The sequence below is a fragment of the Frankliniella occidentalis genome, unplaced genomic scaffold (genome assembly GCF_000697945.3).
Source record: "Frankliniella occidentalis isolate FOCC.00 unplaced genomic scaffold, Focc_3.1 Scaffold150, whole genome shotgun sequence".
In the NCBI taxonomy this organism is placed as follows: domain Eukaryota; kingdom Metazoa; phylum Arthropoda; class Insecta; order Thysanoptera; family Thripidae; genus Frankliniella; species Frankliniella occidentalis.
Window position 1 is genome coordinate 378,714 of NW_026267277.1, and position 18,339 is coordinate 397,052.

The window sequence follows — 18,339 nt, forward strand, 5'->3', positions numbered from 1 at the left end:
CCCCCCCCTACCAAAGGAGGGGAGCAGGGGAGAAAGACCAACACAGAAAAAGAAAGACAACCAAATAAGCGACAAGCTTTGACTTTTCTTCCCCCTGCTCCTCCAGCCATGTTGTCGTTGTTCTTGTTAGATAATAGATCTCATCTTTGCTTTATTATAACGAAATATAAACTCGGAAATAAACTTAAATGGGTTGCATGCAATTTACGTAATGCTTTAAGAGCGCGGGCACTTTCAACACGACCCTCCCGAGTTCGGAGCAGGTCTGGTTAAGCCGACTGAAAAAAAGGGTTACCTCCAAGAATTCATTAAGAATCGTGGTCGTTCTCTATATCTAAACTTTACTAAGGGTTCCGGCGTATCATCATCATCCTACTCCACCATCACAACACGCAGTCATCCGTTAGTGCACTAAAACGTCCCAAAGATGCAAAACTTTAGTGCCTTTTGGCAGCTTTTGACGGTGCGTAAGTACTACATTGGCTTGTCTAGCGCCCTGTAACGACAGACGCAATCTGTGCACGACGCCGTCGACGCTCTGAGCGGGCGGCGGCGGCGGTCGGCAGGCAGACGGCAGGCGAGCATTTGTTTGCTCACACCCGAATGCAAACACGCACCTCCGACATGTAAGGATAAAGGACTGAGCTCCCCCTTCGGGCCGGCGGCGGCCAGGTCGGGCAGGTGGTGTGTGTGTCTGGCCAGTCCGGTCGGGTCCGGTCCCGGGTCCGGTCAGCACCATCAATAATCTACTTTCAATTTCAATCGGGCGGCTGGTACAGGGACCGCCGCTCTCGTCCCGCAGACAATGGGCGGCGGTGGCGGTCCCTTCCTCCAGACAATCGCGGCGGCAAAGAGGAAAAAAACACACAGACACGGTAGGTAGGTTAGGTATTCCGGGCCAAACGTTGAACAACGTCAAGAGGAGATACCCTTTTGTTTAGACTCCCCTGGAGTGCAGGGAGGAATACAAGCGGAGGGATCCGCCGGGGAGTAGGGGAGACCCGACAAACGGCTAATTTTCAAACGCATAACTCTCTTGCCGAGGCGGTTTCAAAACGGGATGAGAAGAACAAGGGGGAAGAGGATGACCCCCGAGCGCCTGCTCCTTCCTCGCGGTCGAACGCGCAGCGCTGTCCGCCGAGGGAGGAGGGGACAGGACGACGGCGCGACACGAATGCTCTGCTGGGAGCGGTCTCTAACCGCCTCATCACCGTCTCGTCCGCCGCCGGCGCGGGGACGGGCCGTCGCTCTCCCGAGGCCCTCTCGTCTTCTCAAAGGCCGCGGCCCGTCAGGTGTCGACAGGAGACAATCGAGCGAGGCGGTCGCCGATGCCGAGCACGTCCGCGTGTTACTGCCGACATGCCATCGCCGTCCCCGCCGCGGCGCGCCGAGCCCATACCCGCCGGACACCATCAAACGGACGGCCGAGTCGTCACGCGCCTCAAAAAGCGTCGTTGCGCCGCTCCACGCTGGATATCAATACTGCCCAAAAAAAGCTCATACCCGTGAAACTTTTACAAACTGCGCATGTTTTCATTCAGATATTCATTTTTTATTTTTTGCTTTCGACAGTGTAGGCCGGCGGCGGGCAGTCAGGCAGACAAAAAGGCCGGTGCAGTGAAGCACACCGTGCAACCTAAAATGGAAGGCCGGCCAGGCGGAAAGGAGAAGACGACACGGCTCGAGTGCAGCCGAGTGGCGCTGAGCTCCTTGGGAGGATGGGCGACCCTGAGGGCGACCCTGAGGGCGACCCTAAGGGCGACCCTGAGGGCGACCCTAAGGGCGACCCTGAGAGCAACCTTGACAGCGACCCCGAGAGCAACCTTGACAGCGACCCCTGAATCCTGAAGACGACCTCCTGAACCTAAGGGCGAACCTGAAGGCGACCCTGAGAGGGCCGCCAACCACACCCAAACCCCTCGCTTTTCGACAAACAGGGAAAAATAACTTGGTGACAAAACGTAATGTATTCCATCTCAGCGCCAAGCCGAGAGTGAAACGAACGTGATCCATATTGAGCGAGGGGAGAAGGGCAAAAGAGCAGACAGACAGACAGACAGACACGCCCCGCTGCTATCTTAGCATAATGCCAATACGCCGGAGGAGATTTGAATGTGTAAAAATGTCGGGCGGCTCGCGCTCCGGCTTTCCCCCTCGCCAACTTCCATCCCCTCTTCTGCACTTTTTTTTTTGCTACAGTACAAGCCAGTTTTTTTTATTTCTCTCTCTCTCCTGTGTTTTGTTTTCACGCTCCATCCACGGCGGCGGGCGGGCGGCAGCCGCTAAAATGTTTCTGTGTTGAGAGGAGCGAGCGCCAGGATCCGCGAGTTAAATCGATCCCCATTTACATAGAATAAAAATATCGGGAGGGCTGCGGGGAGGGAGCAAAAAGCAGTCGGGATGAATACAAACGGGCGGGGCGGGGCGGGGCGCGGCGCGGGGGGCTCCCAAACGCCACTCAGGGGACGGATCGCGCCGCGCATAGAGGTAACGGCGGCATGAGCAGGGCAACCTGTCCGACTAATACCAAAGTGTTATAATACGGTAGCAGGCAGTCACGCACACACACAAACACACCCACACACGGGAATAACGGCCATCCATATTTCATGAGCGCGTGAGGCCGGTCCGTGACAGAATGTGTATTTTGTTCCCAGTCATTATTACAAGGTGGTGGCAGCGCGAGCGAGCGAGCAAGGTAGTGAGAGAGAGAGAGAGAGAGAGAGAGAGAGAGAGAGCGAGCCACCGCAGGTCTCACGCAGGGGAACATCGATTCATCACCATTAACGTAACGTTAATACTGGCATCATCATTGACATCACCAACCACCGTGTACCGACTATTTAAAAAAAATAAAAAAAACTCGACCGCGTTGAAAAAAAGACAGGAGAAAAAAGGTTTATAACAACTCTACCGGAGCACCCATAGCGGCGGCCGTTACTGCGCTAAAGTCCTCTCCTTTTTTTTGCGTCTGTTATTTCCTCTGCCGTTTCCCCCGCGGCCGCCCCTCACGGCCCCCTGGGCGTGGCCCGCCATGAGCCGCACTCTCACAGGCGGGGGAACTTTTATTCCGTCATTACCAACAACTAACCAAGCCAGCGGAGCCATAACCCGCCAGTAGATTGTTCGCGCAGTTTAAGGACCCATAAAATTCACGACGTCGGAGCCGTGCGCGAATTGCCGTCGGTCTCTCTCCCCCCCCCCCCTTTCCCCCACATCTCCTTTGCAGGACGGGGTGCGCTGCACTCTGCAGCAGCACAACGGCGTCCTTCTCAAACACGCCGCGCCGTGGCCGAGGCTCGCCCGTCTGCGCCTTCGGCTAAGACACAGAGAAGAGGAAAAACCGCCCCAAGAAGTCGGTGAAACAAAACTAAGAAAGGGAAAGAAAAAAAAACGAACAGGAAAATTGGCGGGGGTTGACGAAGGCAAAGGACCAGGAGAAAGAATGAGAGAGAGGGGTACTGAGGGTGAAAGGAGCGGGATGAGGACGGAGAGCGAGAGAGACAGAGGGAGCGAGCGCAAAAGAGAGAGGAAAAAAAACGCGGAATAAAATAAAGCGCGCCCCTTCATTGCAGCGCAGACGACTCAATTTATCCGCACGGCGACCTTTCCGTTCTCACATTTCAAAGGGAGTGTTTATGGTAACGAGGGCGACTGCACAGCATAGCGGCGGGAGAACGCGGGCAGGGGGAAAGAAAAAAACAATAATGAAAAAGAAAAAAAAAAGATTCGTCGAAATCTTTCGCGCTTCATCAAGCATGACGCGCACCCACAGAGTCAAGTCAAATTTTCATATCGACTACCGCCGCGCGCCAGTGCGACGAAGCGAGGGCCAATCCAGTCGTGAAAGAAGGCGGGGGAAATTAAATCCGACAAAGAGCCAGGGAAAGAAAAAACACAACAGGGTAAAAGGGGAGAGGGGGGGGGGGAGTAGAATGAAATTAAAGGCCTTTCATTACAAGAGAGAGATATAAAAAGATAAGATATGAAAAAGCAGATTTCAAAACGATCCTCTGCTTCCTGACCGAGCCTATTGTGTCCCCCTCGTTGCCGCGAGGCTCCCCTCCGAGCAAATGGAAGGGACAAGAAGGGGGGAAAGGTAGAGCAGGGGGACAAAAGGGGAGAGGAGAGGGGAGGGGGGGGGGTGAAGGGGAGGCCTGTAGTGGCAGGTTTCACGGGGATGGAGAGCTTCGCGCGCCGAGGACCCTCTCCATCGCCTCGAGTGCAGCCGCCTAACGCCGCGCAGCCCCCGGTCAAGCAGCGTGTTGGCGGGGCGGAGGCGGCGGCGGGGGAGGCGACCCCCTCCGCTCCTCCTCCCCCCTCTCTCTCTGACGGCGCCCGCCAAGGAGCGCCCCCCAACCCCCTTCCCGTTCGGCGTCCCCAACTCCTGTAATCGGATTGCGAATCTCTGGGAAGTGCTCTCAGATTAGGCCGCTAACAAGCTTAGCTCACTGACGCCCCCCTCTCCCCCTCGCCTCGCGCCGCCACCTGCCGAACGCCACCCCGCCTCCTCCCCCGCCGCTGTCGCCCACTACTCTCTCTCTCTCCCTCTTTTGGCAGCTTATCCCCCCGTCGGCTCGCACTTACGCCCCTTGTCAAAGCGGCTGTCAACAACTCCCGCGCCAGCTGCGATATTCAGTGGGCGAGAAAAAGAACCCGAAGGGGGCCCGGCCGGGCGCACGGCGACAACGGTGGCGGCGTCGGGCCAACTAATGAACCCTCCGGCTTTGGGGCCTGCTTCAGGAGGGCGTGGCGGCACGCGCCCCCCGCGTCACCGCTGTGTGAATGGACGGCGACGACGCGACGTCCCGCGGGCTCGACAGCAGGACAAGACCCGGGCCGCCGTCAAGCGCAAGTCAGTCACCACTACACACAGACAGCGGCCAGCGTGTCAGCAGCCCGCAGGCGACAGGCGGGACGAGCAGCGAGTAGTACAGTGTCGCGGCCTCAGGACGACGCGCACAGGTGTTAGACAGGAGAAGCACACACACACGCACACACGCACACAAATGACGACTCCGAGACAAAACGCACACACATCACCGCACGACGAGCGGCAGCGTCACAAAAAAAGATAAAAATAGGTTAGGAGGCGCCGAAGGTGTTGGCGGTGTAACCCTTTCCTGCCCCGCCCCGCACCCAGGTGTGTGTTGCACAGGCGAAATAAAAGGCGAGGCGGATAAAGACAGGACGCCGTGTGGCGCGCGCGTCAAAAAGGAAGGTCACGATTTAGTGTCGGAGTTTATCGTCGCCGGCTTTAGTGTCATGTTTACTGTCACGTTCTCCGGCCCCGCCGCGCCTCGCCGCGCCCCGCTCCTCCTCGCCGTTACGACTGCCGTCAATATTTATCGCGGACGTTAGCGGGCGGGCCGTTTGGGGGCGGAGACGGGGAGGGCGGAGCGCAGGGGGAGCGAGGGAGAAGAGAGAGACGATGGCGCTTAGGAGAGCGAGAGAGAAAGAGGGAGAGCGAGAAAGAGAGAGAGCGAGAAAGAGAGAGAGCGAGAAAGAGAGAGAGCGAGAAAGAGAGAGAGCAAAAAAGGGAGAGAGGAGCGGGGCAGAGTGACCAGGCGCGGCGTGGGCGGCGGAGCGGGGTCACCGGGCCGGGTCAGAGGAGAGACAAGTGTCGGCGGGGCTCAGTCAGAGCCGCCGGACCGGGTCAAGGTGTCAGGAGGGCTGCGAGTGGATACCCGAGGGGAGCTGAGGCAGGGCACCACCCCGAGGCCCACGGAACAACCCTGCGGGCGGAGAAGGGGAGCGTGCGGCGGCCAGGCGCGCCGTTTAGCATCCTGATGGGGGGCCCTCTGTTCTGGCTGACCGGCGCGGGCCGTGGTTGGCGCCGCTCTGCGCATGGTCGGTCGTACCGCCGCTGCCGACTCGACGCCGTGCCGACGGGCAACGTCCCGACGCCCCCCCGGGCAGGCGCCGTAAACCACGGCAAGCAGCAGCCAGCCCCGGCGGCCGTAGGGCTCGTAAAACGCCTCTCCGCCACGCCAAAGCGGGGAGGGAGAGCGAGAGAGCAGGGCGCGCGGGGCACGGCGGCGGCGGGGGAGCGGGAGAGATAGCGGGGCGCCAGAGGCATTCGTGGCATACCGCCGGGAACCACAACTCCACACCTGGGAGCGCCCAGCCCCGCCCCGAAGCAGCAGCAGGGCGAAATCACATTGTAATGATGAGTGTGTGAGCTCAGCGTGGCCATAATTAGAACACTAAAGGCCCTCCGGCGGCAGACAGCAAATAACACACAGACACACACACACAGTCGCGCGGGAACAAGGGGAGAGATATAGAGAGAGGGGCCGAGTCGGATGTGAGAGAGGCGGTCGTGTGGTTTCGCAGTTGTGGAGTTGGTCAGACCGTTCCGTTATTGCTGCAGCAGGGGTTGGTCGGTTGGCCGGCCTGCGCGCGGGCGAGCGAGGGAGCGAGCGAGGGGTGCAGAGAAAGAAAAGGGGAGAGAGAAGAGAGAGAGATTTGTGGGGCTGGACAGCAGCAGCAGCAGTAAGGGTGGGATGTGGTAGGGGAGCGCGAGGGGAGAGGCGGGCGCGCTACAAAAGTGTAGTATAGCCGCCAATAAAGACTGGCCGGCACGACTCTCGACCAAAGCCCCGGCCGGGCCCTCGCCCTCACGCATGCAGAGCGGCGGGCGCGGGCACAACTCGCCCCCCCCCCCTTACCGCCACCTCATGACGCAACGCCGCCAAAACGGCATCGTAAAGTGAATGGCGGTCGTCACGGGCCGGCGGGGGGTGAGAGGAGAGAGAGGGCGGCGGCGACAACCTCCGCCTACACTGCAAGCGACTGCAAGCCGCCACCAGGTTTGGGATGAAGCTCCTCGTCCGTGTGCAAGCGCGTGTGTGCGTGTGTGTGTGAGTGCGCTCGCGGTTCTCAGCGCACACACATACACGAGGCCACCCTTCCCGGTCTCCCCTCGGGACAAGCCGGAGGGGGTCCCTCTCCACTCCCTCCGTTCTCCCCGCCCCAACCCACCCTGCTGCTTTGCCCCCAACTGAGCGATCCGACCGCAACAAATGTACCGCCGGCATGGCATGCTGCTGTGCTGTCGCTCGCTCGCTCGCTCGCTCGCTCGCTCTCTCTCTCTCTCGCAGGACCACCACACACACTGGCCCTCAGCGGGAGGCCGGCCGGCCGGCACCGGCCTCGCCTCACCTGGAGAGCCAGCCACAGAGGAGCCGCGAGTGGGCGGGGATGCATTAGCACGGACGAACATCCAACGTCCTGCCCTCGACGGACAAACACGGGAGTCCATCGAAAGGGCTTCTGGGCGGGCGTTCTCACCTAGCTTCACCCCTGCCCTAGTCTCTCTCTCTCCATCCCCACTTACTCCTTTCCCTACCATCTCCTCCCCTGTCTGTCTGTCGGCCGCTCACCCTCCCACACACTCCGGGCCACAATTTCATCCGACGCGCAACCACATCATTCGCTACATTTGGCCGGCAAGGCAGGCGCATGGAATTCAATATATGGAAGACGCGCGCGGCGACGACGACGGCGGCGGCGGCGAGAGCAGAACGAGGTCCGTCTGGAATACCATCAGAGCGAGGGAGATGGCGCGCGCAGAGGGGAGCCAAAGCCGCCTCCTCCTCGGCCACTCCAGCAGTCTAGACGGTCGTCGTCGTCCCGGCCCGGCCCCGACCCGACCCGTGGCATCGCGATAAAGGAAACACACAGAGCCGTACAGCACCGCGATCAAATAAAAGGCAAACGGCGCGGCGGGCGAGCGAGGGGCAAAAGGAGGGGAGAAATGAAATTTGGCAGGGAGTGTCAATGGGCTGCTGAGGGGCATCCGATACGCTTGTGGGGCGGGCGGTCAGCCCAGCCCCAGCGCCTCCTGCTGCTGCGTATAATTGACACTCGTGCAGATTCGCGCGCGTTTCGAGCTTCGTTTCGATTTCGGCTCACGTCTCTTCTTCTCGCCGTGGCTGCCGCCACCGCCACCGCCGCAGGGGGCGAAGGGGGGCCTCTCACGTCCTTTCCCCGCGAGTCACGTTTCATCCCCACGCGCGTGGCGCGCTATCGCCTACAAATCTCCTGCCCCCCCCTCCTCCTCCACGCCGACAGACGGGGGCGCTCCCCCTTTCCCCCCACTTCCAGGTGGTGCCGACGCCCGCGCCGACGCCTCACAGGTGCTCGTCGAGGGGACCATCACCCTCTGCGTGAACAGCTGGGCGGCTCGCTCTGCCAGGTGGCATTACACCCGATACCATGTCACTATGGAGCAAGGGGGGGCATGATTGCATGGTTTCTCTTCAGGTCCCCTCATCCTCTACTCGCAGCTCTCAAACATTAATCTCCTTATTATTACTTTTTTTGTAAACTACCTCTTTTTTTTTGGCCGTGTGTCACCTGGTGTGTTTGCCGGGGTAATCAGTAAAGCGAGCAGGCTGTTATTGTTCCGTCCCCCTTCAGCTTCCTATGTTGTTGTTTTTTGTTCACCGACTCCAAACTCGACAAACGAAAATGAGATGAGGAAAAGGGAAAAAAAAGAAGGTTCAAGACAAAAAGGGTAAAGGCAGCGCGGCGGCGGCAGCAGTTGCAGCTTTGGCGGGTGATGAAATATAACGCTGCACGACCGCAAAAACGCTCCGCTCCTCTGCCCCTCCTGCTCAGGATGCCAACCCGACGATAAATAAAGACGTACCTACGCACACACACACACACACATGCATACAAAGGGCTACACGGTGAACATGGTTAGACACCTCATTTACACACAAGGCAGTTCCCTGGACTGGCTGGTCGACTGGTCCGTCCATGTGTGTGTGTGCAAGTGTGTGCGTGTGTGCACATGACGAACGGGCGGCGGTTTGGACATCATCAAAGACACAACAGCGAACCGAACGAGTCCCGCCCTGTCCCGCCTGATGGACATCAGTCGCCGAGACACCGATCACGATCGCCGACGACAGGCTGAGAGACAGACTCCCCCCTCCCGCTCCACTCCCACAAAGCCCCCGGTTCTGCTGCTCAGCGCGGGCCCGACGCCCTTTGTGCTTTGCTCTGGGTGTTTCACTTCCCGCGCCTCTGGCGCCCGCCGCCGTGTGAGTGTGCGGGAGAGACAGAGAGAGCGCGTTACCACAACAAGCGGCTCGACGCTACGGTGGCGGCGGTGGCCCCCCGGGTGGTCGTCGACAAATGGGCCACTCTGTCTCTGTGTAGCCTGGCGGAGCGTAGCGCGGCCAGATTCCTTCTTCCTCGAGCGCGCGGCGGGCGGAGAGAGGACTCTCGTCGTCCTCAGGACATCCTTCAAACAGGAGGAGGCGGCCGCGGGGCACAAGAACTAGTGCACGGCGTATCTATTTATACGGTCCCCCCGCAAGGGGTCGGGGGACCGTCATTATGGGTCGGGGAGGGCAGGGCCGCCCTCCCCCTCCTTAATGGTCCCACGGCGCGATAAATAGTTAATGCACCTCAGGGGCGTGTTAATTTGGACGCGGGGCGCGGCCGGGCGTGGCGTTGGGGAGGGAAGCGTGGCGTAGGGAGGGAGGCGAGCAGCTGATATCAGCAAGCAGCGTGTTCATTGTTTCCCATTTGGCCCCGCAAAGTCGCGGGGAGGGGAGGGGAAGAGGGTAGGGGGAGGCGGATGGTGTAAAAGTTGCCCTCGCGGGGCCGGCGTCGCGTGGCGTTGGCGTCGGGGCGGGGCGCGCTCCTCGCGGGGGCCATAAACGGATATACACTGGGATTACGGGCGGATCAACACACAGCCAGCGACACGCACCGGGGAGCGAAGATAATACACACGGGCGCGGGCCAGTGAGCGAGATAGAGAGCGAGCGAGATAGAGAGAGAGAGAGAGATGTAGGTATAGATGTATGCGAGAGCCAGCGAGACGCGATACATGTGTCGGCCTGGCCGAGGGTCGTTAATTAACCCGCCAAGCAACCTGCCCCCCCCCCCTCCTCCTCCTCCTCAGCGCCACCGCCGCGCGCAGACACCATTTATTCAGCTCTACAAACAGAGCGCGCCGCGCCAAGCAGAAATAGTATCACCGTCAACCACCACGGGCCCGGCGCACCGCGGGCCGAGACCCCTTCCTCGCCAACCCCACCCCGCCCACACACCGCGCACGCACCGCCGTGGGAAACGCTCCGCTGCGCGCACGAACGCACGCGGCTGCGCACGCGCCGCCCGGGCGCACGTCCGGCTGGTGTCGACCGCGTCGGCCATTCTCAGTCATTATTCTTCCATTTGCCGGCCGCGCCAAGCGGAGCGCGTCCGCCAACGCCGCAGCCGCCACCGCGCCCCGGATTTGCTTTTCGGCAGCTGTCACACTCGGCCGACCGCAATCGCAAAGCGCTCCCTCCGCCCCGCCTCCCCCGCGCGGACCGCAACGGGAAGGGTAGGGGGGGGGGGCGTGGCTGTCTGATCCAGACCAGCCGACCTCGGCTCGGCGGCACAAACTTTGGAGGAACAGGGAATGACGCTTCGCCCAGACCGCAGAGTCCCCGCGGGTCGCGCCGGCCGCGGCCGCCCACCCCAGCCAAAAGCGTCAACACACGCAAATAAATTCAAATTACGTACAACAGGCCGCGCGTGTGGCGTGACGTGCCCGCCATATCCTCCTCCCGCTACTGCCCGCCGCGTGTGCGCCGCGCGTGTGGGAGGGAGGGCGGCCCGGACGCGCTGCTCCCCTCCCCCTGCAGCCCTCCCTCGCGTCCCCCGGGAGCGGGGCCCGGGCCCTGGCCCGCCGGCCGGAGCAGTCTGTGGAGAATAAAACGCTCACTTGCGCCTAATTTCCCCCGGGGAAACAAGCCATCCGACTGCGATTGAGTAATGCAAGGCACCGTCCGTCCGACCGCCCCGGCCCAGCCCGGCTCGCCCTCCGTCCACTTCTCTTCTGCATTATTTTTATTTCGCTTTTGCTCCACTCACTCGGACCCACCCGGCCCGGGACCGGGCCCGGCCTCGGCACGTTTCTGCGCTCGCGCGCCGACAGCCCGTTATGAAAAATTCACGTCGCGAAAAGTTTGCCTCTCCCGCTTTTCTCCGGCGGCTGCTTTCTGGGGCTCCCTCCTCGCCCAGCCGCCGCTAGACACGCTTCCTCCTCAAACTTCCGTCCGGACGAGAGGCCGATATCGCTATGGGTCGCAAGCCGAACGGCGGGTGCGACCGCGGAAGTCACCCTCAGGGGCGTAACTGCGAGTCGGAAAGTCCATGGGAGAAGGAAAAACAAGGTAGGGCCACAAAAAATCAAAACAACGCAAAAAAAACAACCTAGTGCGTTGGCGCGTGGTGTTCATCTCCTGCTCATTTCATCCCCAGTGCAAAAAGCCTCCCCCTGCTTGCGCCCTGTCTGCCGGCTCCTCTCCGGTCGGCTCTTGTCGTCCTCTCCCTCGCCCAGGTATCGATTCGAGCCGAGCCGACCTGGCAGAGAGGCAGCAGGCGGTGCGCCCCGCGGCGGCGCTGCGGAGGTCACCGACCGCCGACACGGGGAGCGAAAAACAAGACAAGACGACAAAAAAAAATCTTCGCCAAAAACCTATTTCTGAATGTCACACACACGCGCAGTCGCGTTGATTGCCATCGCACAAAAACAGGAAAGGCTAAGCAGAGGCGGAGAGGAGTGCACAGTGAGCTCCAATGCAGACAACTTGTAAGGGAGGTAAAACAACCAACCCAGCGGCAATGAGAGCACACAAGCACACCTGAAGAGAAAAAAAAAATAGCACGCAAGCATTCCAAACGATTAAATAACTGCAAACAACAGAAAGAACAAAGAGAGATGAAAAAGCACACATCATCTCGCCGCTGAGAGGCAATTACGGCCGAGTGGTGCTTACTGATCAGACATCTGCTTTCCAATTGCCTTCTATTAAGTCACTGATATGACACGGCAGAAAAAAGGAGTGGAGGGAAGAAAACTGCCGACTGCCAACCGGCATTTACGACTTCAAGCAAGCAGTACCTCATTTCCATCTCTTTTCTTCGTCGTCTTTGATGCCCACCTTTCTCTCTTCCGCACTTCTTTTAATCGAATCCGGTAATTCAGCAATCGCCGCTTCAGGATTTTTTTATTTTTTTAAAAAGACAAAACACTCCGCAAAAAGGGTACACATGCGTCAAGCGTCGGACGGTTTTTTTGCTTCCACATTCGATATAATCGATGAGCACGCGCGTTAATCCCATCACGATCTCGCTTTACTTTACACCCCCACCTGTTGCGTGCAACTGCTTCCGGCGAAAGCGGCCCCGGATTAAACCAGCCAGAGCTTAAACGTTATCCGGCCGCGGCGCAGCGAGAGCCGCACATCAAAAGAATGCCAAAACAAATAAACAAATAAAATGTGAACAGGGCCAAATAGTAAAAGAGGACTCATCACTAAAACTGAAAACGTGCTCTGCTGTCGCCTATTCCCACAAGTCGTTTCTTTCCTTTGTGCTAGCTATAATATGTGAAAAACAAGGAAACATTCCCGATACCTTATCACACATAGGTTATAAAGTACAGAAGACTATCTTCTTCGCGTCGCAGAAAATTACATTTACTGTTAGCCCGTAACTAACAAATTTATAGAAAGACGAACTTCTTTGTACAGCTAATAATCACAAATTTTGTGAGTAATATGTATTATTTTGAAAGTTGATAATCACAATAAGTCATTTAAAGTTAACTAAAAAAATAATTACTAAAAAAATTATAAATATTACTCACAAAATTTGTAAGTAACTACTGCTGCACAAAGAAGTTGGTCGCCCACTTAGAATAAAGTAAGTAACGGTCTGAGAGTAATTGAAAAGGGTGTCTTTTTGTACAAAATTTATAAATTTTTAATTTTTAACAGAACGACACTTTAACACATAATTTTTAATAAAAATTTTCCCGTAAAATGTACGAGATTTCTTTTCTTTCACAGTATACGTGTTCCGGGAGGGCGGTCCTCGGAGGAGCGGGGGGTACTGAGAGCCAGCAGGCGCTGCGGAGCGCACGAGGGAGCGCATTACGGCCGCAAACAAGGCGCGAGCGCGCTGGCGGGGCCGGGGGCGGGCCGAGGGCGGGCCGGGGGCGGGCCGGGGGCGGGCTGGGGGCCGCACTCGCAGCGAAATTAAAACGCGCGCCAATGCGTGTGCGAACATTTGATGCGCTCGTAAAAGGGCGTAAGGCACCGTAAAACAGGCGTACGCACTCCGCATCTTTCTCTCTCTCTGTCTCTCCCGCAGCCCCGACACGCAACAAAAGGCTTCATGGCGGGACGTGCTCGCCGCATAACATCGCCAGCAAGCGCGCACCGAGCGCCCCCCCCCCCCCCCCCCCCCCCCCCCCCCCCCCATTCACGCCGCCGCCGTGCCCGCCGCAGAGTTACGACCCGTAAAAAGGAGTATTTCCATCGCGTCGGCCGCTCATTAAAATGATGATGATCACACGATGATCACGATAACCGTCACGGCCGCGATAATGACGCTAGCGAGGAGTGGATGCGCGTGCACACCGCGATGACAGTATCTTACACACGCACCAAAGCGACTCGTCCAAAATAACTCGCGCCGTTGTTGTTTTATTTTTTGTCTTGTTTTTTTTTTTTATCGTTTTGCTTCAAATATCCCCCCCCCCCCAAGCCGCAGTGCCACAGCTGCGCAGCCTGTTTCCGATATCGCTCACAACGGACTGGGTCAGCACCGCCCCGGCCCGCAGCAGCGATTTAATCGCCGCCCAGACACCTTAATGTCCCTGCCACAAATTTATGGACGGCCCCCTAATGGCGACAGAGTTTTCCTCTCTGTAATCCGATGATTCAGCGCGCGGCGGCGAGGCCCGGCCATGGGCCCGGCCGCCCCGACCCGGCTACTCGATAATGACCGGTTTCGCGTTATTACTCCACTACGCTGCGCGACTCCACACACTGCGCCCGAGGGAAAAATTATGCAAAATAATGTTTTCACTTGATTTTTTTTTCTCCCTCATTTGAAAAAGAAAGACACAAAACAACCTGTCTGACCGGGTAATCGCTAAATGGTCGTTATTTTCAGGCTCCGAGGAGAACGACAAAAGCAACAAATCTCAACAAACTGCGACTTAATTTCGAAAAACTGCTTGCTAATTTTGCTTCACAACCAATAGAACATTCCCTTCAACTTAATGAACACGGTAAAAATAGTTTCTTGTATTTCAAGACCCGGTCTTGGAACTCGGCCCTTATCAACACGGGAAACTTGGAAACTTTTTCAGTCGGGTGGTAGAGACAGCCACAAGAAAAAATCGAAAAAAATGTTCTTTTATTCTTTTCGTGCCTGCTGGCCCCGTGCAACACGACTTGGCGCGAATAACTAGCTCGCGTCCTCATCGGGAAGTGGAATTGGAGTGGAGGGGCGGGACGGGGATCTTCCCCCTGCTGCGCCCAATGGCGCGTTATTCGAAACAGATCCGGACGGAATACTGAACAGCTGCAGCGTCGCGTCACCCCCATCCCCGCAGCCGCTGCCTTGCAAATTAGCCATCCATAGCCTGGCTCGCGGCAGAGAGGGCGAGCGCCACCCCGCCGAGAGGAGAGAGGGAGGGAGGGTGGGAGGGACAAAGAGAGAGAGGGAGAGAATGGGGAGAATGTATTACTGCCATTTTATTATACGGGCGCATGTGTTTGCTGGCGAAACAAAGTGCCCGCGCTGGCAGCGCCGCCACGCCACGCCGCGCCACTGCGGGGACGACACAGACGTATGGAAACCGTCGATAAACCGCAAATAAACATGAAGCTGGGTCGCGGAGCAGCGCGCTACAACACACACACACACACACACACACACACACACGATTGGCCCCGTGCCCGCCCCGCCTCACCACCACAACCACCTTGTCGGCAAATAAGCAAAACGAGCTTGTGGGGAGACAGGCGACGGGAGGGAAACAACAAAAAGAGCAGAAAGTAAAACAAAATTTAAAATAAAAAGGGTGCGGTGCGGCGTAATGGATTAAGTTTCTCTCCGATTTGCCCAGCTCCCCTGACCCCCGACACGACACACCTCGATCGCACCCGATACGCGCGAGCGCTCCCCGACTCGACACCTGCCGCTTCGCATTCGGTTTCCCTCTGGTCTGAAATACCTGCACAAACAACGCTCCTAATTGCCGGACACGGGTCAGAGCGCGAGTGAACATAAGACAGCCAGATCTCTTCTCTATACCTTCGTTCCCATGTAAAAATTAAAATTCCATCAAATATGCATTGGCCATTCTCTTTCCAAGTACAAGAAAATCGCATAATCAAAGTGATGGTCAAATAATTTTTAACGGTGCTCCCCCTTCCCCTCTGATTGGCCAGCTATCCACCCGTCCGCACTGACCAACGATTTCTCGCCCGTAATGACGGCAAATTGATACCCACTCGCTCAGCTCAGCCCCGACATCATCGGAACGGCGCAACGGCGGCGTTTAGTGAGAGAGACAGCCGAGGGGGAGGAGGGGAGGAAGGGGGGTGTCTCCCCCTCTTCCCCTCCTCATCAATTTGCGTCCAATCATTTCGGCCCCGGCCTCTGGGCTGCCTGCGCTGGCTGTTGGGCCCCGACAGGCGACGGCTACCGTGCGACGCGCAGCAGACCGAGCAGCGGCCAGGTAGCCGGCGGCGGTGCGTGTGCAGGGCAACGACGGCCAGGTCCACGAAGAGCAGGAGGAAAAGGTCCTCCTCCTCCTGCTCCCGAGCGGTCCGCCAGCTCAGCACCCTCCGGTAAACAAACCGCATTACTTCCACCCATGGCCGCTAATAGCCACAATGGCGCGCACATACAGGCAGGATGTTTGCCCTTACACACACACACACACAGAGCCAGGGGATATCGTTCCAGTGTGCTCTATACCGTCAACACACACATCCAACCACTTCGAGTCTCCTCCCCTACCTCTCCCTCCCACCCAGTCTCTTTCTCCTCCTTCATCCGCCCCACACTCCCCTTCGCTACCTGACAAAAGGGGGCGGGGGATACACAACGTACAAAAGCGAGCTGCAGGCCCACGTAACACAACCAGCTGATAGCAGATACGGTTTATAGCCAAATGGACCCATTCCAACACACACAAACACACACACAAGCACGTGCATGTATACACCATACACACACGCACGGGCGCGCGCGTCCGGCCAGAACGCCGCTCGCCTGGCTGGGTTGCGGGAACGCCTCTGACACGCCTCCAACACACACACACACGCACACGCTTTCAAACTAGGAAAAATAACCCACCCAGCCACACCACGGCTACCGGATACAACCCGGCACTAAACGTTACGGCAAGCATAAATGTATGGGTGCGCGGCGAGAGACAATGGAGCGTAGCCGAGCGTGGTCCACACGTGGCGGGGCGTACACAGTACGTACTGTACACTGTTCACACCTCGCACGCTTATTTGAAAGTCAGAGGCGCTTTGAAACGCTTCAATCGCTGCTTTGCAATTGCAAGGACGTGATTCGCAAGCTGCAAAGCATCTTTTGCCATTATTGGAAAGTAAACGCTTGGTAAGTGTTTAGCGGTGTAGTGAGGGGGGAGGGGGGTCAGAGGGATGAAGAGCATGCATTGATGCATATTGTGTCCGCGTTCAAAAGAAGGTGCCGGCTCAGCGGACCGACCGCCCCGCCACAGGGGCCGAGTAACAAGAAGCGAATTGAAAAGCGTCGCGGCAGTGAGCCGTGCTGCTCCGCTCCGCTCCCATCCCCCGTCTCGTTACTCGCAGCGAATAAAAGTCGAGTCGCGATAAGATCTGTTCGGAAGAGAAGAAGCGCGTCAAGGGGAGCAGCAGGCGTTTCGGACGGCTGGTCGCTACAATGGCGAAGAAGAGCAGGAGCCACTCGGGCTCCCGCTGGAACCGGCTGGGAAGTAGAAACGGGAGGGGTAAAAAAAAGATGAGCAGCAGGAAATGCGGTTTAAATGTCTTTTCTTCGCACAATAAAACGACTACCGGATAGCGAGAGCGAGCGAGGCTCTGCGAAGACCTTCCACTGCAACTGAAACGCACCTGATCGCCGTCCTCGGTAATCACATTGTTGTTCTCCGTGTCGGAGGCGGACGGCGGCGACTTGGCGCTGATGATGAGGCTCTTGACGGCGCCCTCGGCGGCCGGCGCCGCGTCCTCGCGGCGGTCCGCGCGGCGCGCGTCGCGGTCCTCGGGCGGAGAGGCGTCGGCCGCCGCCAGGCGCTCGCCGCCCACCGCGGCGCCCTCGGCCGCCTCGCGGGCCGCGTCCGAGCCGGCGCCGGGCGAGGGCTGCGCCTTCTCGCCGGCGGCCGGCGCCGCGACCACGGGCAGCATCTCGTCGTCGTCAAGGTGCACGTCGTCGTCGTCGTGCTCCTTGACTACCACGTCCTCGACCACCTTGGCGGCCTTCCGGGCCTTCTTGTGGTGCCGGGCCTCGCCCTTGGCATCGCCCTTGCGGGCCGCCTCGCGGCCCTTGGCCTGGAGCCGGAGGGTTATGGCGGCGGCCGGGCCCTGCGCGGGCTAACACACTGCACAGCACTTCACAAGCACCATGGCGCACACACACACAGGCTGGGGTATCCCTCGGCGAAAGTATCCACAGTAATCCAATGGGCAGAAGAGACACACACTCGCGCACGCAGCACGCACGCACAAGCCACGGTATCGATTTTTATCTTTTCGCGAGGTGGGGCTCCACCGCACCAGGTCGCTGGGCTAGAGGACGCCGCGCTACGGTCGGGGGCCCGAGCCACCAGCAACACCTCACCCTCCGCTCGGCTCGGAGGACAGACTCGCACTGGCGCTGGCCTGGCGACCCAGGCCGCCGGGCCGCGCCGAGCCGCGCCGAGCCGCGCCGGCCCAGCCCAGACCACGGGGGAGGGCGGGGGGTGGGCGAGGGGTAGCCGCCGCCGCCGCCGTCTGTCTGCAGCCCGACGGGGGATCGAGCGGATCCGCTCCGGGCATCCGGGGGCAGGCAGCCCGGCAGGCAGCCCGACAGGCAGCCAGCCCGAGGCACGAGCGCCCACTAATCAACACGGAATTACGTCATAATTGAAAAGCCGTCCCGTCCCGACTAGTCCCCGACCCGACCCCGGTGTGTGTGGGCGGCGGGGACCTGCGGCGACACAGGTCCGCTTGTAATCTCGGGCTGTACACCGCCCGCGCTGCACCCGCCCCCGCTCCAGAAGGGCTCCTCGGGGGGCGCTCCATGGACCCCTCCTGGGGGCCCTACTGGCGGGCCCTCCCGGGGCGGGGCCCTACAGCAGCCCGGGGATGGATGTCGGGTTGCGACCCCACGGGGTGGAGCAGAGCCTGGGGGAGGGATACTAGCAGGGTCCGCGCCGCCGCTGCCGCCACCACCCCAGGGGGGAGCAGGGGGAGGCGCCGTCACATCCCTCACCTCGCCCCCAGGCCCCACCCCGTACGCCCACCC

The 18,339-nt window shown here is 59.1% G+C and overlaps 1 protein-coding gene across 7 annotated transcripts in view; it reads right to left on the reverse strand.

The window, feature by feature from the left end:
• The window catches only part of LOC113204278 (autism susceptibility gene 2 protein homolog), a 126,289-nt gene that overhangs the window by 11,945 nt on the left and 96,005 nt on the right, over positions 1–18,339 (reverse strand). The window contains exon 1 of one of the 7 annotated variants that reach the window (XM_026419395.2): positions 16,950–17,718. The exons of the other annotated variants lie outside the window; for them this stretch is intronic. Coding sequence (XP_026275180.2) covers positions 16,950–17,240 — 291 coding nt within the window. The 5' untranslated portion in view covers positions 17,241–17,718. Of the gene's footprint in view, positions 1–16,949; positions 17,719–18,339 lie in introns of those variants that run through there. 7 annotated transcript variants of the gene reach the window in all.